The 24,941-nt window shown below is 43.3% G+C and overlaps 1 protein-coding gene across 1 annotated transcript in view; it reads left to right on the top strand.

The window, feature by feature from the left end:
- LOC133133805 (serine/threonine-protein kinase NLK-like) overlaps positions 1 to 24,544 on the top strand; it is a 64,340-nt gene extending 39,796 nt beyond the window's left edge. The window contains exons 4-11 of the mRNA XM_061250032.1: positions 2,356 to 2,462; positions 3,545 to 3,630; positions 5,990 to 6,199; positions 7,957 to 8,058; positions 16,421 to 16,507; positions 17,611 to 17,809; positions 20,933 to 21,026; positions 21,639 to 24,544. Coding sequence (XP_061106016.1) covers positions 2,356 to 2,462; positions 3,545 to 3,630; positions 5,990 to 6,199; positions 7,957 to 8,058; positions 16,421 to 16,507; positions 17,611 to 17,809; positions 20,933 to 21,026; positions 21,639 to 21,693 — 940 coding nt within the window. The 3' untranslated portion in view covers positions 21,694 to 24,544. The remainder of the gene's footprint in view (positions 1 to 2,355; positions 2,463 to 3,544; positions 3,631 to 5,989; positions 6,200 to 7,956; positions 8,059 to 16,420; positions 16,508 to 17,610; positions 17,810 to 20,932; positions 21,027 to 21,638) is intronic.
- Positions 24,545 to 24,941: the final 397 nt, after the last annotated feature.

Here is a 24,941-nt window from a genome sequence, read left to right as displayed (position 1 = left end):
ATGACTTGGTGAAATGTAATTACAGTGTACTGCCTGGAAACAGCAGAAATGTATTATTTAGCAGATGTTGAAAATGAATATGAAATGAATTCAGAATTCCAAATGTGTAGTTGAAAGGAATTCAATTACAGTATTTTAGATGCAGGGACACTGATTACAGGTCACTTTTTTGGCCGATTTATTCATTTTAATTTTACTTTCTGACACAGATTGAATAGACAACTTGGAATATCTTGACGTTTATCGTATATTGTGCATGCCCCCATTCATCAAGGATGTGAACAACGTTAGACAGCCTTGCGTGTATTAATTGGAAGGATTAATTAGAAGTATGTTTTAGAAGTTCTTAGTTTGCACTCAACAGTGTATGATGTCAGAGAGGATGTAAAATGAGGGTGCACAGGGTTTAATTAAAAATAAAATCTCACTGACAGGGGGTTTGGTGTATCTCATAGGCCCCTTGCAGCAGGTTAATTAGCACCAGGCAAAGCTGTGATGGATTTTTTTTCTTTGTAATGCATGTTATCTCCAAATGTCTCTGTACTTTTGCTTTGTCTGGTAACAATAGCAGGTTTTTTTTAATAGATTATGCATACATAAATTTGTAGCCCTAGTAGGTTTTGTCTGATGGCTGAATGGTAAATGTCTGTGCTAATCTTGGTCTGTGATTGAAGAGAGCAGTCTGGGCTCTCATTGCCTGGGGAGCCCATTCCTGCATTATATCAGTAATGAGGACAGCTCATTACAGGAAGGCAGAGAGTAGTCACCCTCACAAAAAAGTGGAGCATTGGCACATCCCATCGGTCACTTTGGTTCACCTGCTTTTCACTGGCACGTGGTTCCCGTTGATACCAGACCTGGGTCAAATACATAATTGTTTTTACGGGGTTTGCACTTTTTGAGAGTATTTTAATAGGTTCCAATACACCAGACAAGCTCAGTAAAGCAAAGAAAAGTATTTGAGTCCAAAACAATTAGGTATTTGATCCAGATCAGCTTGATGCATCGCACAGAGAGAATCAGGTTGGAGAGGTTGAGAAATCAATGAAAGGGAGCAGAACCTCACGAACGCGAATGTGTATATATGGGTATATGTTCCCCATTCAACCATGGCCCTTATATTTACATTTTTGGCAGCGGGAGGATTGTCTTCAAAAATCCCTTTGACAAAAGTGACTGTACAAGAACCCACTGTTCTCCAAACCCTGGATGAATGCACTTTCCACCTCGATAGGCCCAGTGTGCTAGTCAGAGTGTGGTGTTGGGCGAGGGGTGGGGTGAAGGGTTAGCTTTGGACAGCGACAGGCAGATGACGTAATGCTGCCAGATCAGCACTAATCCGGCTCTGCCGATCTCTTCCTTTGGCTCGCGGCTCAGGTTCAGAAGCCCCCCTCTCCGGGAACGGCTGGCATTTGCTGATGGTGTGAGACGTGGCACTTCTAACTGGAACACTTCGGATGAGGTGTGGGATCAGGTGCCCAACGCAAGGTCACACTTTAGCGTGGTCTTGCAAACGTGAGGGGGAAAAGGACGATCAGTGAACATTTGTGTAGGAAGAACAAAGCAAAATAAAAAAAGAAACCGCCTGGCCGGTAGAATTATGAGTGTTGTTTGCTGTGCAGATGGGGAGAAAGCGAAGGAGGTAACTCACGCTCGAGCAGTCCCCTGTGGTCTGCTGCTTGAGTCATCTACTTATCACTGTGGTAGCATGGAGTCTCACGCCAGAGAGTCTATCTGAGGCTCAGCCTCTGAGCATGATCCATATCCAGAGGATATGACTGCTCCACAACCGTGATTTTTCCTTCCTGCCTCATCTCCTAGTCTCCTCTAAAGCATCACAGCACCAAGGTCTGAAGGCTACACTCGCCTGCATCTAACACCATGCTTGTATACATTATTTTTTAAACTAATGCTTAGTTACGGCAATCTGGCACCTACATTTAGAGTGAATTTCTTTAAATCTTTAGGCTATCACCTACCGATATATAAGCAGTTATCAGTAAGAGTAAGGTCCAGAGGGACCCAATCAGAAAGCCCCATAGTCTTGTGCAGTTTCCATCGTCTCCACCCCCTTCTCATCTCCCCCTGGGCTTGTTAATAACGGTGGCACGGTGTTATCAGAGTCCTCCCTGGGCCCTGGGTGATCAGGACACTCCTTTCATCTCTGCCCAATGCTTACATTGTATTGTTGTACTCGGGGTATTCTAGCTGCCAACCGTGGTATGCTAGTTTGTAAGTTGATGTATTCTTGAAGGGTCCTCTATCTCTCTCTTCTATCCCCCTCTATTCGATCTATCTTTCCTCCACTCTCATGCCCCGTTGCTTTTCCTTCCTTGACCCGCTGCTTCCGTTCAGCTACGTGGTGACAGAGCTGATGCAGAGCGACCTCCACAAGATCATCGTTTCCCCACAGCCTCTCAGCTCCGACCACGTCAAGGTGTTCCTCTACCAGATACTGCGAGGTAATGGCCTTCCACTCTCATTTGGGTTGCGCTGGTGGTAGCTTAACATAGACATTGGAGAAGTGTTTCAAACAACTGATGGCAGACCCTTATGTAAAATCCAGCTATGCCAGCTTGAGCGGTTTGAAATTTGAGCTGGCCATAAGCTGGTCTAGCTGGGTACGAGCTGGTCAACCAGCATGGCCAAGCTGGTCATAAAGCTGGTCTAGTTGGGTATGAGCTGGTCAACCAGCTAGTGCTGGTAGCTAGTCTGAGCTGGTAGTTTGTCAGCTGCAGACAGTATTGAAACCATGAACTTTAAAATCAACTGTTGAAATGGCTACATTTAAGCTACTGTATGTAGCACAACCAGTTCGGAAATGGTGGCATGCAGCCTTGGTCTAATAAGCCATTTTCCTAATTGCTGAAAGCCAAGCCACAACCATTTACTAGTCCTGTAAATTAGTCCCAAATTGCCCCCTCAACGTTCTTATTCTTGAAATAAGTGATATTTAATTTTATTGTGAATATTAAAATGTAAATATATAGCATAATTTGAAAATGGTCCAGTTAATTTCTCTGTTTTCATTGTTCATGGAAAGAATGAAATTGAATTAATGTAAAGGTACTTACTGTAAACTGCACTGCTCTTATGGGACTACCTTCCTTCTAACTCTAATTTATACAGTATAGAAATTATTCGAACGCATCATGTGCCCCCACACTGACCTGTGAATGTCACACTTTTCTAACATTTATGTACAATTTGCGATTAAAGACATGGGATTCATAGCAGGAGTTGTACCTGACTTGTTGACTGCAATATGCCCATATATCTATTCAGGCTGTAATTTATTCAATTGGGAAGAAGCTTGTGACGTATGGTATACGAGTATACCAAAAATAAAAAACACTGTGAATGGTGCTCACTGTTCGAAATAATCTTCAATATTAGACTGAACATATTGAAAAACATTATTTGGCTGTGACCGTTTAAGATAGATTCCGTACGTCTTTACATTCAGATGGTCGCATGTGGGTAAACAGCAGTATGAAGGAGCAGTTGGAGATTCGTGCTCTGATGCTGTGCTATTCACTTCCAGGACTGAAGTACCTCCATTCTGCTGCCATTCTGCATCGAGACATCAAACCTGGAAATCTGCTGGTCAACAGCAACTGTGTGCTCAAGGTTGGTGTCCTGGTCTAAATATGTGTAGCTCTCCTGTTATTTCAGCCAGTGAGCACTGTGTTGTATGCTGGAAAGACACCTTCTTCACAGGCCCCATCAGGTTTAACAGGCCTGCCAGCTCTTCACATCAGTAATAAACAGCAATACTCCTTTTTTCCCTGAGACTCTTTCATAACATTCTCACATTTCAGCAGCCCTGTTGCTAGTATTGTGTGGCCCACCTGGGTCATATACGATATAAGTCATTGTTTTTCATTCCAGAAGGTAGGGTTTGCACTTTCTGAGAGTATTTCATAGCTTCCAAAACACCAGACAAGTTTAGCAAAGCCTAGAATCTAAGACAATTACGTATTTGACCCACGTCTGTTGTATGGTGGTTTGCCACTGTAGCAAAAAAAAAAAAACTGTGAAGGAAAACACTAGGCCTCTCACCCCCACTCCCCACTCCTCAGCGAGCAATATCATGCCCTGCCTTCACGGACATGCTGGGTCTTCTCAGCGGTCCGCGCTCCCCCGGCGTTCGCCAAAGTGCTCAGCTCCTGTCATAAATCTTGGTGCCGCCGCTGAAATGATGTCAGGCCTGGCCAGGTCCGCTGCGCCATGGCTGCAGAGCCCCAGCTGGAGGCTGAAGCCAGAGCGGCGCAGGGGAGGGGAGAGCGACCAGGCAGGGCCACTGATGCCGGAGAGGGAGTGCTTAGCATTCATTTAGTCACTTAGGCTTTAATTCCTACTCCAGAAGGAGAAACCCAAGCTGTCGTCTCACTCGTTACGCTTTCAGACCCGCCGCTGCCTGCAGTAGTTCAATTTCTGTCCTGGTCACAATAGCGGTTTGCTTTCCATTCGTGCCGGTCAATATTCATTCTCACTAAACTGCATAATTTATTTTGCATTATAAAAGGTCCTTGAAACCGTAATATCGCTTCACCACCGGAATTCCTTGAATTTTTGCATCATTAATGCTATAGGGCCGTGCTCTGAGCGATCGGAAAAGTTCTAGCCGCCTGGAAACCCTATCAGTGTGCTGCGTCAGTTATCTCCTCCGATTCATTACCTGTCTCGCCTGCATGAAGTCGAACATAATTGACGAGAAATGAGCCAAAGGTATTCAGCCGTTTTCAGGTTTTTAGATTTTGCATTTGAGGTTTTGTAGGGTAGGTCTTCCCAGGCTGCAGGTTAATGCCCCAGCAGATTGTCATCAGCAATGTAGCAAGCATCCACTAATGGCTCCCTTTCTCATCTGAGAGAACTACTGCCAGCCAGAGATTTAGACTGCTTCGAGCTGTGAGAAAAGGAGAATGCAGCATGAAACCCTAAAAGTCAACTGGATTGTATTAATGTGCTAATTAATATCTATTAAATGCGTGGGAGCTGTGAAGCTTCAGCTTTCAAGCTTTTATTTGGTATTTAGTGCAGGCAACTATGCTAGAAATTGAGTTTTGTCCAAATTCGGCTTGTTAGCTTTTTTTAGTTGGCGGAATGCTTGTGGAATGTTGACGGCGCGTTGAAGGGTGGAGTCTGCTTTTAGCTTGGTGGTTATGAGGTCACACACATACACACACTCACAGTGAATATGATGTTTAATTATTTGAACACAGCGATCCATTTCAATGAATATGTTCTTCTTCAGGCACCAATGAAGAAGACTGTATTGGTGGAAACATGCTGAGTGCAAGGCCAGTGATGCCAATGATTGTGTGCCTATATTTGCAAACTTCTCACACTTCTTTGTCATGCTGGGTGCCGTTCAAAAATAAACAGATGTTAACTCTTGATTTTCCAAACACAGGCTGCACAGTGCTTTCTGTATGCACTGCAAAAAATGATATCTTGTATTCGGGCTATACATCTGATATTTTTCTGAAAGATAAATTATCTTACCAAATACTGTCTGTGTAAGCTTTTTAACTAAATCTGCTCATCCCATTGGCAGATTTTGTTCATTCAAGCGTTTTTTCCAAATGTTTTTTTTACTTTTCTTTTGCAGAGTGGTCTGTATCGGTTTTCTAACTGCAATGTATGCCTCTCCTCCATTTTCATGTTCATATTATTTTTACCTTCTAAAATGACTGTAGCTGTCTTTGTGCTATAACTGAGATGTTCAATCCAGACCTGGGTGAAATAATTATTTTGGATTCAAAAATGTGCTTGATTACTCTTGCCTGGTGCAATGCAGCTAACCAAGAGGAACAGAACATAAAGCGGGGGTTTGTACTTTTTGAAAGTATTTCATAGGTTCCAAAACACCAGACAAGCTCAGTAAAGCATGAAAAAGTATTTGAATCCAAAACAATTACATATCTGCGCCAGGTCTGATTTAGTTGAGGTATATCTCTGTCCTTCCCCTCTCACATTATTCCAGATCTGTGACTTTGGCCTGGCTCGAGTGGAGGAGCTGGACGAGTCACGGCACATGACCCAGGAGGTGGTGACCCAGTATTACAGAGCCCCCGAGATCCTGATGGGAAGCCGTCACTACTCCAACGCCATCGACATCTGGTCTGTGGGCTGCATCTTCGCCGAGCTCCTGGGCCGACGTATCCTGTTTCAGGCACAGAGCCCCATCCAACAGGTACGAAAATAACCTCCCACCCTCCCAGAACATCCCGCCTCTGCACTGCCACCTTACCTCAGCCTGTCACAGGTACTTCATTGCGTGGAGGAAAAATGATATAATCCAAATTGTCAAGGGAAGGACCACTGTGATAAGGCACTCATTTTTAAACGGTATGTATTTATATTTTAAGCGCTGTGCAATTGATGCTTCTCATTCACCCATTCATACACACACTCACACTCATGCACCAACGGCGATTGGCTGCCATGCAAGGCACCGACCTGCTCATCAGGAGCAATTTGGGGTTAGGTGTCTTGCTCAGGGACACTTCGACACCTCTGATTGACAATTGCTCTTACCGCCTATTGCGTGCAGCATGGAGATAATTCTCAATACATCAGTGCGGTGCAAGCTCCAGAATTATTGGCGCCCTTGATAAAAAATGGCTGCATATAATAAGCAACACAGATTATAATCTATATGCTATGTTAGCTGAAACCGGGTCTGGTTGTGTGCTTGAGCTACAGCTCCAGGCCAAAGCCCGGAGTTTGTGCAGGAATGCAAGGGTGAAGGAGGTCCTTAAGATAGGGAGGGCCAAGCCCATTTGAAGCCTTAAATGTAAGGAGGAGTACTTTGCAAAATTGTATGGGTAGCCAATGGAGAGATGCTAATACTGGGATAATGTGCTCAAATCGTTTTGTTCTTGTTACAATATGAGCAGCGGCATTTTGAACAAGTTGTATGGACTTTAAGGAGGCATTTACACATCCTGACAAGAGGGCATTACAGTAATGCAATCTGGATGTAACAAAAGCGTGGACTAACTTTTTGGGAGTAATATACTTATAATATACTTATTATCCGTTTGGCATTTGGCATCCAGCTGAATATTTGTTTCAGCCCAATCATTTCTAAATGCGGTCTTTCCCACCAAATTTGGAATGATCTGGTGCGCTTTTACCACCGCTTCTCCGAATCTGGGTTGTAAATGGAATTCCCCACCCTTTGTTGGTTTCCCCTGCAGAATGTTAGGTAGCCATTGCATTTTGTATATAGCCCTGCAGGGCGGTACATGTTTGAAATTCATGAACTTCCTCACCTGCCTAGTTTTCGCAGGAATACCGGGCCTGTTTTCGCCTCAGGATCCTTGGTAGGTGGTCTTGCTGTCACACTGCCGTTTCAGTTTATTTGATATACAAGTGCTTTCTTGGACAAGTAGCCCAACATTCTATTAATATCTGCTCTGTGCTGGTGAAGTCTTGCCCTAACCCCGCCTCCCCCCCTCAGGGAGCTCAACGGTGAAGGTGCCACTGCTCATTGCTCTATTAGCAACAATTCATTTTCTGTTTACAGGTGAAATTCCCTCAGTATGCTCTCCTTTAAAGTTCTGTAGAGTTGATGCTGAGTAGGTAATATATGTATTCTTGCAGTGGTACTAGTTAAATGGATGTCCTGTTATTGTCTTATTGGATTTCATTGCCTTGTGGACTGCAGCATAATGTATGTTGCGGGTAGCCTCCAGCTATGTGTCGAATGCAAGCTTCTCAGTGTAACACTGAGCTATATTGGCTGATTGTCATGTAATATAAATGTATTCTTCAGGGCCTTGCAGAATGTTGTGCAATATTTCATTTCCTGAGTGAGACTTGTGTGGCAGCAGCACTCTCCCACAATCTCCCACTGAATAAAGGACGTGACTGTGATAATTGTGTCCTGGGAGGCTAGGCCGGTGTGTTGCTGAGCCCAGTCTCTCTGTTCTCTCTGTCTCACAGCTGGATCTGATCACTGATCTGCTCGGAACACCCTCTCTGGAGGCCATGAGGACTGCGTGTGAAGGAGCCAGGGCCCATATCCTCAGGGGTCCCCACAAACAGGTGTGTTTTTAGGCCATGCCTTTTGTAACCTGGCTATGTAAGTGGGTTATTGTTGTTTCCCCATGAATGCATACTCATTTAATTACTAGCGTTGTGTATTGCATTTTTTATTGCTACTTTCGTTTGTCTCATAAGATTAATCTACAAGGTCCAAGTTCTTATCTCTGTGGTCATTCCTACCACTTGAAACTGTACTGCCACTAGGGTCTTTCAGCATACTTGTCCCTGGTTATGGTTATGCACTTTGTTGGATGTTGCTCTGGATGAGAGCATCTGTAATGCCAGCTATTAATGGTCAGTTATCAGCTGGGTGATGGCTGCATGATGGTTCTACAGATCTGGGATTTGCGAATAGAGAGCTTGTCCTTTGTATGGTAGAATGGATCTTATTTCTGTCGATCCAGGCAGTGTTAAGCATGGAAGTGTTTGAATGGATACCCAAGCAGGGTGGAAATATTAACAGGCCGCATGGTCCAAAAGTGGAAAGTGGAAAGTGTCCAAGATTCTGCCCTTACAGTCGTGGTTATATATTTACTTACTCAGCACTTTACACGGAAACACTCCAGAGCTGTGTTGTGTGAACATGTCTGTTCTGTCTTAATGAAGGACCTAATTAGTTTGCCTACGTAAGCAGACATTAATAAGACATATTAGCAGCACCATAAGGAGGAGGCAGTGTAAGAGGCTGTGCACAGTACCATGTAATTCCCGTCCCTGTTGGTGAAAGAATGTTGGTTGGTGGCCAGCTATTGTAGATGGCTGGACCTCTGTGGTCAAACTCCAGTAGTGTGCAGCACTCTAGTTTTAGATGATTACTGGTGGCCCAGACCTGGGTCAAATACTTCATTGTTTTGGATTCAAATATTTTTCTGTGCTTGATTGATTTTGCCTGGTGTAATTGAGCCAACCAAGAGGAGCAGAAGGTGGGGTTTACACTTGTTGGGAGTATTTCACAGGCTCCAATACACAAGCTCGGTAAAGCATATAAAAGTTTTTGAATCCAAAACAATGACATATTTGACCCTGGTTTGTGGTGGCCTAGAGGGTGAGTTTGGAGGTCCCTTGGTCCCAGCCAGTTATTACGTGCCTATTTCCTATGGGCTGTACATTGTACAAAATCTTAGGTAATTTTTAGGTTACAGTACACCTCTGAACGGCTAACATGTAAAGCAGGTCATATTTTACATTTCCTGGTTCACCCACCACCTGCCCAAATGTGTACAAAATTTGAGAGAGGTTCTACAAGGTAATTTGTAAACAGTGTATCGTGGCGTCCCTTGTGTCTCCAGATATGCATTTCAGTAAATCAAGAGATAATCCGTTATTTTCTACAGATTGTGTTCTCGCTCATAGAGAACATGTTTGCATCATTACATCAGATAATTGGCATATTTTTACAAATAAATTATTGTTGGATATATACTCACTGAGCACTTTATTCGGAACTGGGTAGGGCCACCCTTTGCTTTCAAACCAGCCTCAATTCTTTGTAGCATGGATTCCACTAGATGTTCCATGTTGACATGATTGCATCACGTAATTTCTGCGTATTTGTCAGCTGCACATTCATGCTGTGAATCTCCCGTTCTACCACATCCCAAAGGTGTTCTATTGGATTCAGATCCAGTGAATGGGAAGGCCACTGAAGAACATTGAACTCATTGTCATGTTCATGAAACCAGTTGAGATGACTTTTGCTTTGTGACATGGTGCATTATCATACTGGAAATAGCCATTAGAAGATGGGTACATTGAAGCTCCTGACCCGTATATGCATGATTTTAGGCATTGCACTGCTGCCACAGCACAGCTACAAGGGGCTATACTCCTGCTGAAGGTCCAGTTAGACCCCTGGGATCCTGCAGGGGCAGAAGGGGAACTGATGAGGCTGATGTTGTGCCATCCTCCATCCGTGACTTGCTTGGTCTTTTTCTTGCAGCAACACCTGGTGAATGACAGCCTGCCTTCCTTGACCTTGTCACAGGAGTCCTGCGGGGACAAGCAGGAGCAATAATTATTATTATTCAAGAGAAATACAAAAAAGCAACAAAAACATTCCTCTCATTTTACTAGAAATATATTGTATGAATGGTTGGCATTTATATAGCACCTTTATCCAAAGCGCTGTACAATTGATGCTTCTCATTCACCCATTTATACGCACTCACACACCTATGGTGATTGGCTTCCATGCAAGGCACCGACCAGCTCGTCAGAAGAATTTAAGGGTTAGGTGTCTTGCTCAGGGACACTTTGACACACCCAGGGCGGAATCGAACCAGCAACCCTTGCCAGACAACTGCTCTTACCGCCTGAGCCAATGTTTCGTCCTATGGTACTATGACTAAAATTCACGCTAGGTGCACACATTTAATTTAAAAATAATTTACTTTATATTTTTTATTTATATATATGAATATAATAGAAACCTATTATATAATATTATATCTATTATATAACATGGGTTAAAGAAAGGGTTTGTGGGACTTTTCCATTAGCTGGAAAATGAGAGCTAGAGGACAAATGCAGTGGAGGAGATGGCCACTTGTGGCTCCTCCCCCCTCACTCATCTTTCCCAGCATAAAGAATGGAAAAACGGCACCTGGTCTCATCGTGTGGCTGGATGCGTGCCAGATACTCGGTAGTTATTTAATGGATCACAGTGCTTCCGCCCCCAAAAGATGGTCTTGGAGAGTGCTCGCTGCAGAAGACTGGCCAGCTTATCCCCTTTAGGATCGGCACTGCATGCATGTTCCCGGCATTATTTGTGTCGCCAGCCAAGTCTGGAATGCATTCTTGAGAAAGCGATAAGGATCAGGAAAATGTAAATTTGTGTTTTGTTGTGATTCACAGTGGCGTCCCACGGTCTGTGAGAGTGCCAAAGGGCTGCACAGCGGAAAGATGGGCGAGCCGGTAGGGAGGGCGGGAAGGGTGTGGGGGGAGTCCTGAGATGAAAGAGTTCTAATGAAAGACCACAGCTGCCCGGACAGTGCCTGTCTGCTTCTCTCCCTCTCTTTTCCCTTTTCCCTTTTCTCTCTGGCAGAGGTGACGAGTGCTCTGAGATGAGAGGGAGAGAGAGTGGGGGAGTGGGTGGGTCATAGCAGATTCTCCTGGGGGAGATGCTGGGATTTGTAGAGCCTGGTCAGGGCTTCTTCACACAATGGGAGCAGGAGAGGGAGGGGGGAGTTCAAGGCCTGGCCGAGACCGATCAGGCCTCGAGAGGCCAGCCAACGTGAGGCAGAAGAAGAAGAAAAGGATGGTAGAGGGGCGGGAAAAAAAAGGAGCAGAGATGGGAAAATAAATATCTAAGATGTTCTGACTTTGAAGAGGGGTCTTCAACCTAAAGCCGGAGACGTGGTTAGCAGCAGTCTGAGAGAGCTGGCCTCTGCTTGGGAGATGATCGGTGAGCTCTCTTAATCACCTGAATTAGGGACCGAGGAGAGTGATGTAGTCGGGTTACAGTGTTCAATTATGGGACTGTCACCTTTGAGGAGTGGGCAGCTCCCTAACTCCTGGCCAGTACCACACAAAGATCATCTTGAAGGGGCTAAGTGTCAGAGAGGTTGGCCTATAACTAACAATCTGCAGCTTGTTCTAACTGTCTGATAAATGCAACAAACTGTTGCGTAAGCATACAGTAAATGTCTTCCTAATGTGCACTAGAAATATGAGAATTGAAGCTAATCGCATTAATTAGGCAAACTACAATCGTGAGTAGTTTTTATTTTTATTTCATTTGACACTACTGTCAATTATCTGAAATGATGTGTCAAGTATGTATAGCTGAAACCAGCTGTAACAGTTTTATAGACCGCTACATTCACTATACTTTGCTCTTTTAAAACAGAAGTTACTTAATGTGACAGAAGTGACAGAGTAGAGATGCCCATACATAATGCAATCAAAACTGGTCCAAAACATGTTTTCTTTAAACATATTACAAGTGCATTTTGAGATCACATCTTCATCAACATTCAAGCAAACAGTGATTCATAGCTAGCTGTGCTGCAGGACTGTACTGGCTTAATCAGTGATAATGCCAGATAAATATAGGTTGGTGAACGATCATTCTCATGATTCATCCAACATTCAACTTTGCAAATAAGGGTATCAAGATACAGTATGTTGTAATCGGTTTTTGTAATAGGTGTTGGCCATTAAAATGTAGTGTGGTCCCCTTCTACCAGAATGAAAATGACTGACATTGACCATTGCTTTTGCACACACATCTCAGTTCAGACAGACCGTACAGTACATCTTGGTTTGCTTTCAGTTCCCCCCATTTCAAAGCCCGAGGTGGGATTTGAACCCGGCCTCTCACTCGTCCAAAGATTTGTTAGACAAATGTGTTGCTCATCAGCTAAAGGTGAAATTGCCCCTAGCCAAAGGCAACAACGTTCTTTTGAATTTGAGGGTAATGTCATCAGGGAGCATTGTCACGGTAACCTGCTACAAGCCTTAGCTTTCCTGCACTTCTCTATGCTTACTAGCAAACTAGCCAAACTAACCCTGCTACAGTAGCACACGTGTAGGGTCTTAATGTATTATTGATAATATGAGTTTGCCTCATAGATGCAGTTTCTACCATTGAGACTGGCATGTGGCTCTTTATTTCTATGTAGCCCCAAGTGGTGTAAGCTTTAGTTCTTATGACAACACGTACTATCCTGTGGAAATTCAGAAGGAATTTGGACAGTAATGCTTCTGGTAAAAAGTCAAAATCCTGTAGATTAGACACCAGGGCCAAACGAGTCAGGTGACTGTTCCTCAACCTACCTCTCCTAAGTGGACTGCACCTCCTCTCCTCGTGAATAAGCACCATGCGTCTTTAAGTTACTCACTTTTTCTTATGTCAATGCCCCACCCTCCTCCACTACAGCATTTAGCAAATCTTTGCAAATGTTTTGTAATTCAGAATTCATGCAACATTTTACAACCGGTGCTGCTAGACTTCTTTTTTATGTATCCATGATGAAATCCCACACTTATGCAAAGAGGTTCAGTTTGTGGGAGCCCTTTTTATTATTAAATCCAGACTCGATGAAATAATATTTTGCCCGTCTCCTTTGCTTAGATGGTAACAGGACGTATGCCCTGGACTGCAGGCAGGACCAGGGTTTGCAATTTATGAGAGTATTTCATAGGTTCCGATATACCAGGCCAGCTCAGTAAAGCGTAGAACATTATTTTAATTCAAAACAATTATGTATTTGACCCAGGTCTGGGCATAACATTGTCAAGTGGCGCATTTTTACCTGAGATTGGACCGTGAAATTTAGGAAAGAACGCAGGGGGCTGGCTCTGCTCAGTACCAGTCATTATCTTTCTATTTCCCATCTACCCTGGAGAAAGCAACAGGAGTAATCCTGTACAACAGCCATGAGGACTATCGGACAGGGAGCCATCAGGTTCTTACTTCGAGTCAGCGGGTAGTTACCGGAAGGGTGATTTTTCCCTCTATGGCCATCTCTCGGGTGAGCCGCCCCACTTCAATTGAACATAATGATGATTATGATAGCTATAATAATGGTATAGAAATTACCATTATGACCTGATAGCACAATCATGGACAATCCCAACACCTGCCATTACTTCCCTTGGGGTGGGGCCAGCCTGCAGCAGTTCTCTCACCTCATTGAATGGATGTGATTGAACCTTATTTTCTAGTCATTTAGAACATTAGTGTCTTTCAGATTTTATGTTAATAATGAAAGCAAGGTATTATGCTAGAATTAATCATATAATTTGTAACATGATTTTAACATGATACTGTATATGGTCTTTTGTTCTTATAGGCTGCTGTGATCAAGGACTTGTGTCCCAAGCATGGTCTTACCTAACTGCTGTTAAAGCCTGTTCTGGTTCATTCTACAGGCATGAGTCAGTATCTGTTGTCGTCTTTTGCGTTTTTTCAAGTGGTCTCCCTTGAAAAATATGGATGTGTTCAGACATGTGGTGTGACCATCAAGTCTTTTTTGGTTTCAAAACATGCTGATTTTATCCCTTGAAAACGGATCTACTTTCAGTTGCATTACAGGGTAGTTTAGCAATTACTGTCCAGTGGATTGATTTGCTTGCTGAAGCTATTCTGGTCTTTCTATAAACCAAGAGGGGTCCAACCTCCAGGTTCATGCATTTGTTATGTTTATATGTTATTCTTTTTGGCTTGTCATGTTCCCAGGTGGGGTTGTCAGTTGTGTGAAAGGTTGCTGAAGGCAGCTGTGTGGGTTATGTTTGTGAGATCAGTGGGTAGCTGGATTTCAAGAAGACTGCCCCTGTGTCCGGGAAGCCCCTGGCCCTTCCACTGATTAAAAACAAAGCCTTTCCTGACCGTGTCAGTCACTAACATCCAGCTGTGTTTGTGTGTGTGCATGTGTGTGCGTGTTTGTATGTATGTGTGTGCGTTTGAGTGTATGTGCGTGGGTGAATGTGTGTTTGTGTGTGTGTGTGCGTGCATGCATGTGTGCGTGCTTGTGTGTGTTTGTATATGTGCGTGTGTGCTTGATTGTATGTGTATGTGTTTGTGTATGTGTGTGCGTGCTTCATGTGTGTGCACGTGTGCTTGTGTTTGTGTGTGTGTGTGTGTGTGTGTGTGTGTGCAAGTCCATACTGGATACTATGAAGAAGCCCAACTGTAGGCAGGCCCTTCAATGCAAAACAAAAAGACTTTCACAAGGTCTGTTTGGCAGCGGGAAGCAGGAGTTAAAATGCTTCATTACATGCAGGGAGATGAATAACCATTTTAATAAATTATATAACGTTACGCCTACAGCTTTAGGCCTCCCTCTGCATCAGTTCCTTTGCTTATCACGTCTGAGCGCTCAAAGCAGCGGTTGTGGGAGTAGATCATAAATCATGAAGCGCAGCACTGGCCATCCTCTTTCGGACGCCCGGGCATGCACTGGCACTTTGGGCCCTGCTGCCGTTCCACCCAGCTGGGACCCCCGTCACCAGGGAGACGCAGCAGAGCAGCCTGGGACAAGCGCAGCCTTTGTGAAGGGAAGCGCGGGGCGCGGCGGTGGGTGAGGTCATGTGTTCTGTCTGGGAGCGGGTGCTACAGCAGAGTGCCAGGGATAGGGGAGGGGGGGGGGGGATGGTCTCTGGCCTCGTCTCTAGCCCGCCTGTCTGTCAGAAGTGCACCCTTTCTCTGACACTGTACACTGCTGATGTGAGCTCATTTGTGCTGAGGGGCCAGTCTTGGGGGGCTGTCCCTGTCGATGAGTTAATGTGTAGTCCTGGAACTGACAGGGCTCTGTGGATAGCAGTGGCTTCTCTCAGTGAGATATGTATGTTTTCAGAGTATCGTGCTGGGTTTTGAATGTTTCATTAGCCCCGTGACCACATTAAATCACTGCGGTGAGGTATGCCATCCAGGCCTCAGCCAGACTAGATGGTACTGTCCACCACATCACCTGTCTGATACTCCCTCTCTACCGCCCTTAATCATACAAAGCTGAGATACAATGCTCCCTCTGTACCACCACCACAAGGTGGAAGCCACCATACTCCCTGTTCTGCTCTCATTGGGGAAATAGCTTGCTCCAAATTATCTACATGGAAACATCAGTCGCTTGGATTCATGGAGCAAATTACAAGAAATATATGCCTGGCATTCAGCAGCTGCTGCTGTCAGGGTTTTATTATGATTTCGGGTGTTTTCATTTTGGTTATCTTTTGATTGTGTTCCGTGGCCCGGAGGGTGGGGTGTGGGGAGGGTTGTTTGATCAGCAATAAACAAAAAAAAGGTACAAGAGTTGAGATGTACCCCCTCTCTACCACGACTAACCGTACAATGCTGAGTTATGCTCCCTCTCTACCACCATTAACCATATTGAAACTGTGAATGGCTCCCACTCTCCACTTAAAAGTGATACTGCAACTCACTCCCTCATTTACTGCCTCCAAACAACAGGAAGGAACCTCGGTGCAAAGAATAGCTTGTCTGAAGGCAGTATGTAATCTGAAGAGTGAATCACCAGCTAGGGCCTGCATCTGTGCACTTGCAAGAACCTAATCAAGGAAAACAAATGATTTCTGCTGGGTTTTTCAATCACAGTGATGGAGGTAGAGGAGGGAGGGGGCAGTAATTAGAGAGGGTAAAAATAGCTTGCACGTTGCGCCCCAACCTCACATTCTCTCCCGAGCTTTCAACAAAAATGTCCTCTGAAAGGAGTGACTTTATCTAAATCAAATGGACAATGCTATATTCTTGTAGTCCTCAGAAAGATTTAATTTATATTGGTAGTGATATCTGGCCAGACCTTTTAGTTTATTGTTATATGTGTGAATTTAGTGTCAGGTGTTTCAAAGAAAAAGCTGAAGGTCTTGTAACTGACTGCTATGTCACTTCCTGCCTCCACAGCCATCACTTCCTGTCCTGTACACCTTGTCCAGCCAGGCCACCCATGAAGCCATTCACCTCCTGTGCAGAATGCTGGTGTTCGACCCAGTGAGTTTTGGGGCAGGATGAGTGACAAAGCATGCATGTATTTTTTTCCACACCCCTATAACAGGTCTGCTCTGCCACAAACAGCACCTGAACTCTGCGCTTTCAAGTGGTGAAGTTACAACAGGAAATGATGTTCCTTCCACAACAAAGAGCCTTTTTACTGGGTTTCCAGTAATTTACTTTAACCCTTTAAATCGTAAAATTGTTTATACAGATTGAACTGTGAGTTTTAGCACTTTCAAACAGCATATCCTGTTATCTTAGTGATTGAAAACTGTACCATGAAAAGGAACGAATGCGAAAAATCCCACTGTGACTTAAGGGGTTAAAAAGTAAGACCATGTAAAAACCAGAATTTATCCAATAAGACACCCAAATAATGTAAAGTGCTGTAAAAGAAAGAAAGAGTGGCATTGTGTACCCACCTCACAAACACTAAAACCATTTTCTGTCATCCACTGTATAAGCATTTTCAGCCACTAGCCTGCAGCAAGCAGTTATACTCTGTCTGGGACCATCCATATAGGGGACTGCTCAGAGATGAGTTCATTGTTTGCTGTGAGGACCAGGCTCCGGCCAATAAAAATGGCCAAGATTTACGATGCCCATTCCCTGTTACAATGGACATCACGTCACTAGACCTTAAGAGCATAAACACAGAGACCCTCCAAGGAGAAACTGTCCATGAAGACCTGTGGAAATGCCCTTCCTAGATTAATAAACTACAATTGATGGCTGAGATTTATTATACCTACATCTTAGGTGGCTGATTAGATGTATAGATTTCTCACATATGAGACACATAGGCTGAACTATGCCAAGGGCAACATGGACATTGAGAATCCATTATTATCCCTGAATCAGCAGGTGCATCAGAGAAAAGGTCTGGCAAAGCTCCCGCTAGTGTTTTCATTGATGGTAACAATGTATAGAATAGTGGAAGCAGCATTAAGAGAGGCTCTTGTAGCCTCTGCAGCGGTGTGAAATATTGAAAGGTTGGTTGGTGTAAAGCACCATTGCTCTGAGTTTAAACTGTTTTTAATATTGGATACAAGCTCAGGCTGTGTGTCCACCGTGTGCGTGACTGCTGTGTTTCTGTGCAGTCCAAGCGGATTTCGGCAAAGGATGCACTGGCCCACCCTTACTTGGACGAGGGACGGCTGCGGTACCACACCTGCATGTGCAAGTGCTGCTATACCACCTCGTCCGGTCGGGTCTACACCAGCGACTTCGAGCCCATCACCAGCTCCAAGTTCGATGATGGCTTTGAGAAGAACCTGACCTCCGTACGGCAGGTGAAAGGTCAGTTTGACTGGTCTCGTGTTTCCGGCACATTCCTCCGGCGCACAACCTAAGATATGGTGTCCAATCTTATTGTAAAGGGTAGTGCAGATTTTAGCTTTAACCCAGTGCTAGCACACCTTATTATTAATTGTTAATTAACTAAACATGGTCTCCAATCAAGACCTTCATAAGTAGAATCAGTGTCTTTGTGTTAGCTTAAACCTGCACCCACACTGGCACTAAGAGAAACAAACCTGTGTGGCCTGGTGTTCTCCTCACTGTACTCTCACTCAATGGATCAGTACAAGGTACTGTAGGAGCTTCCAGGATACTTGTCCCAATAGGCAGAACAGAGCCAAATTCCATACTGCATGATAAAATGGTCGGCCAGGGCCAGCTGTTCAGTTGTACAGCGTTCCAGCAGGTGGCAAGTGTACCGCAGTCTAACACCTACGGAACCTTGTGTTGGTGTGCACCTTCCCAAACTGATGCAGGATGTTCCAGCGATGTGATGGGCTACAATAATGAATGCGCATTCCAACTTCAGGGAGAAAAGAACAATAAAGAGTGGAAAAAGTTTTTTTTTTAAAGAAAGGCAGAGGTCAAAATAATAATGTGTAGATCATCGTGAGGTAATGGAATCCTTCACTGGCCCCAGTTATTAATTAGTTTCATTAAACAGTTGGGTCCCAGATACACCGTGTCCCATTCTGTCAGCAGGTATTAGAGACTCGGTTGGCTTAAGCTTGGCTTTACTCTGGAGGTAGCCAAAAATAAACCTGGGCTCCTTCCCCTCCCTGCACGTTTTTCCACTGAGGGATTAGCCAACTTCAAGGTAGTTAACCATTCATTGACATAAAAGCTTCCCACAATGCCCTGCTGCTAGAGCAGTGCTGTACTGCTTAGTGGGCTGTGCAGCTATAAAGGTCAGAGAATGAGCAGATGGGGACACAAAGCTGCCATGCTTACTGGGAAACCTCACCAGACACAGAACTAGCTCCTCTCTTTTCTAATTTTTTTAAGTAGCACTTCCTATATTTTCATGAAATCTCTGTGAAACTGCCGGCTAATGTAACACCTCTCCTGGAAAGTGTGTATAATTACTGAATTGGTTTCACAAACGCTTTCACATTTTACATACGTATATGTAGTGAGCTCCATAATGTTTGGCAGAAACATTTTTTTTTCTTGTTTTGGCTCTGTACTGCAATTTTTAGATTTGTAAGCAAACATTAATGTGTAATTGTGTTTAATGTGTAGAATCCCAGCTTTTATTAAAGGGTATTTTTATGTATTTGGTTTCATCCTATAGTATCCTATAGTAATATAACATATGGGACAGCAGCAGAAGAATTAATTCTGAAGTGTACAGAAGCATCTTATCTGCTCTTCATGTCTGAAGAGTGTTTCTGATCTGCTGGACAGATGTTTGCGGTTTTTCTTCATTATGACGATAATTATTCGGTTATCAACTGTAGAGGTCTTCCTTGGGCTACCAGTCCCTTTGCCATTACTGCCTCACCAGGGCATTCTTTCTTCCAAAAGGCATGCTATGCAGGAAAATATTAGAAAATATTAGAAAACAAATATGCTCAGTTATCACTACAAATTTTGTTCATTTTGCCCAATACCTTTGCTTGTCTGGTTGTATTTGTTATTCTAAAAATTGCTCAGGTCTCCTCTGGGCATGAGCCTTTTTTATTTCTGTGCTGTATCTGAAAAGTATGTGTTCAATACACTAAACTCATATACTCCATGGTCCAATAGAAGGAGGAGGGCAAGAGGAGACTCAGTCAGTGGTGAGCTGGGTTTGAGAGAGATTAGCCTTGTTGGCTAACCAACTAAGTTGCTGGCCAGCTTTTTGTAACATTAGATATTTGCCACGTTATTAGCTAACCAAATTCAGTTTTATATGTCAGCTGGCTGGCCATGATAGATGGGTCCCACTGCACAGTATTAATGTTACTGCCTATATTTTTGTGAGATTCTACCGGTGTATTTCTTCTCCTGGGCAGGGGCCTCATGCCTAAATCCAAAAGACTCCCATACTTTCACAAGACTTAAAATCTAGAAAATTAAAAGCGACAGTGAATTCATGTGCTTGTGAGTATGCATGGTTATGTTACAGAATTGCGCAAAGCTTCCTTCCAGGCAGGCTATATCAGACCGAAATCCACTGGTGTTAGCAGCAGTGGCAATTGTTGGTTCATTCAATCACCACTAATGTTTAGCTAACTAACTTATATGACTATGCAGCTATAACTAACTACAAACACAAGTAACATGCTAAATGGCTTGTGTGGACTACTAAAGCAGATGCTTTACGAATTGATCACGGTTTCTTAGCTCATTGCTATCATGGTAGTCTGCAATGGAGCTACAAACAAGGCTACAGACATCGAGCCAGAATTATCTTGACAAAGACTAATAACAGACTCCAAAGGCAATCAAGAATCAAAGAATCAAGACTAGATACTGAAAGCTCCTTATACCTTCACTAATTGAACAGACTTGACTAATCCGAAACACCAGTGAAGCCATTTGTCCCAAATGTTATGGCACCCTGAAATCTGGGGACAATATATAAGAAGGGCTGTAATTCCAACCTGCATCACCTGATATGGATGTAAAAACCCTCAAAACAAGGGTGACAGTCTGCACTTTAACATGATATTCATTATTTCATTTCAAATCCAATATGCTGGAGTACAGTGCCAAAACAACAGAAATTGCACCACTGTCCAAATTCTTAGACTGCACTCTACAGTAGTATAGAGTATATTTATATACAGTGCCCTCCATAATGTTTAGGACAAATACCCATCATTTTTTTAGTTGCCTCTGTAGTCCACAATTTGAGCTTTGTAATAAAATTTTAAAAAACGTGGTTAAAGTGCACTTTGTCAGATTTTAATAAAAGGCACATCTCACAATGTGCACTTTTACCACATGTGATTTTTTTTTATTACAAATTTGGTTGTACATAACATTAACAAAATAACAATAAAATCTGAGAATGTCACCCTCATACCTCTGGTCATAATATCATTTGGGCTGGCCAGTAAGCAGCTGGCTTCAGTGACAGAGTAGCGGTCAGCGCTGAGTAACCCGTTCCTTCCTGTTGCTGTTCACGCTCCACAGAGATCATACACCAGTTCATCCTGGAGCAGCAGAAGGGCAGCCGGGTGCCGCTGTGCATCAACCCCCAATCTGCAGCCTTCAAGAGCTTCATCAGGTACGTTGACCCCCCAGTACACCTCTGGTTCTGTGCTACACCCCAGTTCACCCAGAAATATTACACAGAGCAACATCTAACCATCCAGATAGTTTTGCTGAGATGTGAATAATTTTCATGATGAGTTTTTGGATACAGTTCACCATAATATAATGTCATCTTTCATGCTCTTTTCAATGTGCCAACAATTTACATAATAAAAACTTGTACGTATACTGACGTAGTACTCGTGGACAGAACAGAGCTCAAAGAAATGCAGATTTAAGCTAGAACTAGTCAACTGTCCATGCAAGCACATGCAAGTTTCCACTGAAGATCAAAACAATGCAGCAACTTCGACCAAACCCTGGTGTGCTTTGGCGGAAACTTGCGCCGTTTCCACGGCACCCTTCCATTGTAACATAAAACTTTTTTTTTTTTTTGGTTGCTAGCCCATCTTTTTAATTATTACCAAGCAAGTACTTCTTATGTCACTATGCAGCTATGATCTGCACTGCAGGCTGTATCATCATAGGCATAGCAGATGAAAAGAGAGCTGTGTGTGTAAGAGGTGTGTAAAAGTTACTCTTCCTCATTGTTGTGTTCCTCTCTGTTCCCCCTTCCCTGCTTCAGCTCTACGGTAGCCCAGCCATCTGAGATGCCCCCTTCTCCCCTGGTGTGGGAATAGACTGAACTGAACACACCACAAGCCCACCCCCTAGCACACGGCAGACTACTGAAGACATAGCAGAACTACGTAGCATTTCACTGGAGTCTAGAACTAGCAATGTCGATCACGTTTGTACTGTAATATTTACTGATGAAGTTGATAAAAGAATAAACCACTTATGACAGGGATGGAGAGGGAGGGGTGTGGGGGGGTATATGCGTATGTGAGCTTTTACATGAATCTGAGGGTGCGTATTAGTGCGATGCATATCTGCACGTAAACACGTACGCTAACGCGCAGATGCCAGTGAGGCGTAACGAGGGGCCTGTGCATTCAGATTTATGTGAAGGAGAGGCTCCGAACCCACAGGGGGCGACGAAGATCCAGAAAGCGCCAGGACTGGCCCTGTGACTCGCCGGCAGAAGACCGTGTCCGAAGACCACGTCCGAAGACCGTGTCACCTTCGCGCCTGGCCAAGAGATGCGTCGTTCCCTTCCGTGACCCTGTCGGCCCTGCATATGATCCATGGACGGTGGTGCGTTTCAATGTTGTTTACTGTTATACAGTACAGTCTAGTTTCTCCGTCGCACTTTGTTCCTTCTCTCCCAGCTTGCGCGGTGCATGTCTGGGGCAACAGCTGAGGGTAACAAGATGGAGCCACGCAGCATGTGACCTGGTTGGGTTTGAGTGCAGACACCTGCCTCATGTGAGCAGCAGAGACCGGTCCAGTGGCTTTGAACGTGGTTTTTCCCTGTCCTTCCTCAAACCCTGTAGGTACAACACACAGTCTGAGTCTGAGGCTGTATTCCAGGCCCTTTTGCAGCTGTACTTAACAAAGAACATGGTCCCCACAGCACTATCAGCTCTACTCATATGCAGTGTATTAATACAAAATGGTCACCCCTAGTCCTGCATGTGGTTTTATTTATTTTTTTAATTGTTTACTGTTCCACCCTTCTGTAGCATCAAGCAACTCTTTAGCAGTCCAAGGGCCCCTTATCTGTATGTAAACGCAAATCTGGTCGTAGAAGGATGCAAAAGCGGCACCGCAAGTCAAACCAAAATAATTTCAAAAGGAAGAACCTGCTGAAGATAGCAGAGGTTGTTGGTGAACCATTTCTAGACCATAGTACGTAAATTATTTTCCCGATCTCGACTGAAGGATTGAAAAGTTTTCTATGTATGACCAATGATGTCTGTGACTGGCAGCGACTGTCACCCGTTGGAGAGGGGTGTCTCTTGGTGCTCGAATTGTTGCTTCTGTGTCCCACCAAGCAGAAGTGAGCCACTGCAGTGTGCTGTTCTGCAGGGTGGGGTGGAGTTGGGGTACAATGCTGCCAGTATTCTGGGTGTATTCTGGGTGAGAGACTTCGTTTATATAGAGGAGTAACATCTGCTTTTGTTCTCTGTGTGACCGTGGACCGATACGTTCACGTTTATGTACATACATCCATTACTCTGCTTGCAACTGCTCAGAAACACCCTCAGAACTTAATTACTCAGTGTATTTTTAATATTGTTGTTCTTTTCAAACTTCATGAAATGCATTCTCATGGCCTATGAAATATTATGTAAATACATTAATAATGGATGAGTTTACAGGGAAGGGGTGGCAGAAGTCGATGAAAACTCAAGTACTGCTGTATAGAAGGTTAATTAGCCTGTACAATTTTAGAGCTGTGAATTTAATCTTATTTTTAAGAAGCATTTATGGGATTAAGCAGAAGTCAATATACACTTGTATACAAAGACAATTGCAACAACTTTTAAAAAATGTTGCTGTGATCTACAGATGTGTGAGCATGTTGCTGTTCTTCAGCGTAAATGTTCAAAACCTTTCTGGTGTGACGATTATGTACCTCTGTACAACTGTATAGTGACTTTGTCCTTCACCTTTCATATGTCGAAATGTCAGTCCATTTCTCTTTCATTTATTCAATATCCTGCACTGGAAAGTGTAAATAAGAAGTTATTGAGAGAAGAAAAAAGCAGAAATGGAAATGCATAACCAATCATGTTAATTGTATTTGTGTGTTCTCCTGAGATGTGGAAATGAGTACTGAAAAATTATTTCTTTTTATATTTGTTTTGCTTTATTATTGCATTATTATTGTTTAATTTGTTTAATTCTCCGGCTCTAGAAAAAAACCCCCACTGAATTATTGTGTCTATATGTATATAATGGGTTGACATTATTGGTCTCTACCTCTTGAGCTTAATGACTTGGTTATTTTCCTCCACGTGTTTTTCATTTTAAAGTGGAGATGTAAAACTTGAATGTCCCTTAAGCTTTTATATTTAAAACAAAAAAGCAGTTTTTTCACCTGTATGGACAACATAAGATTGAAAAAACAAATCTCTGTATTTACAGTAAAATCCTTTGTAAATGGTTTTTGGACTGTTAGACGTTAACATAAATCCTTACCTGTGTTTTGGGATACATGACCCTCTAACCTGTGGGACCTGATGATTAAAGTGGCTGTGTGGAGATTGTGGCATATTTACTTTTACCAATTCTGAATTTGTACAAGAGTACAAGTGCAAAAATGCAGTAACGTTTGAATAAAGTTACCAAAACCAGACCAAAATAAAATGGTGTTTTGAGTGAAACTAACTTGAATTCTGCAAAGTCCTTTGGATGGAATCTTAACTGGTACTAGTGCTTTCCAAGATTTTTATATTTGAAGTTTATATTCAGAGGTAATGGTAATTAAGTACATTTTGTCAAATAGAGAAGTCCTGCTTTCCACACTTTACAGCAAACAATGACGACTCCTTGGATTCATTTTGCTGTTGCTGGTGTCTTTCTAAAATATGTAGATTTGAAGTACGGTGAAAAAAACAAATTAAATGTGATATTTAAGGAAAATGTGTGCCTTATCTCGTTCTTATTTTTTATGTCGCCAAAATAATCAAGGTATTCACTCGAGCACTTTTATTTACAGTTTTCTGCTGCCATCTAGTGTAGAGTGTGCACAATACATGTGGTCAATCTGCTCAACATTGAATTGTCCAGCATTGTTTTCATTTGGCAGACGCTTTTAATCCAAAGCGATTTACAAGTGCATAGGTTCTTCCACAAGTCAAAGCATCACATCCATAACATTGGATGTACAAGTCGTTTTAAACATATTACCCTGTTTTAGGGGACCACAAGTAATTGAACAAATTAACATAATCTGACATAGTTGACATATTTAGTACTTGGTTGCCGATCCTTTGCATTTGATGACTGAAGCCTGTGATAGGTATCACCAGATGCAGGA

This window comes from Conger conger, chromosome 7 (assembly GCF_963514075.1).
Source record: "Conger conger chromosome 7, fConCon1.1, whole genome shotgun sequence".
Lineage (NCBI taxonomy): Eukaryota > Metazoa > Chordata > Actinopteri > Anguilliformes > Congridae > Conger > Conger conger.
This window is presented reverse-complemented; position numbering and strand designations above follow the sequence as displayed.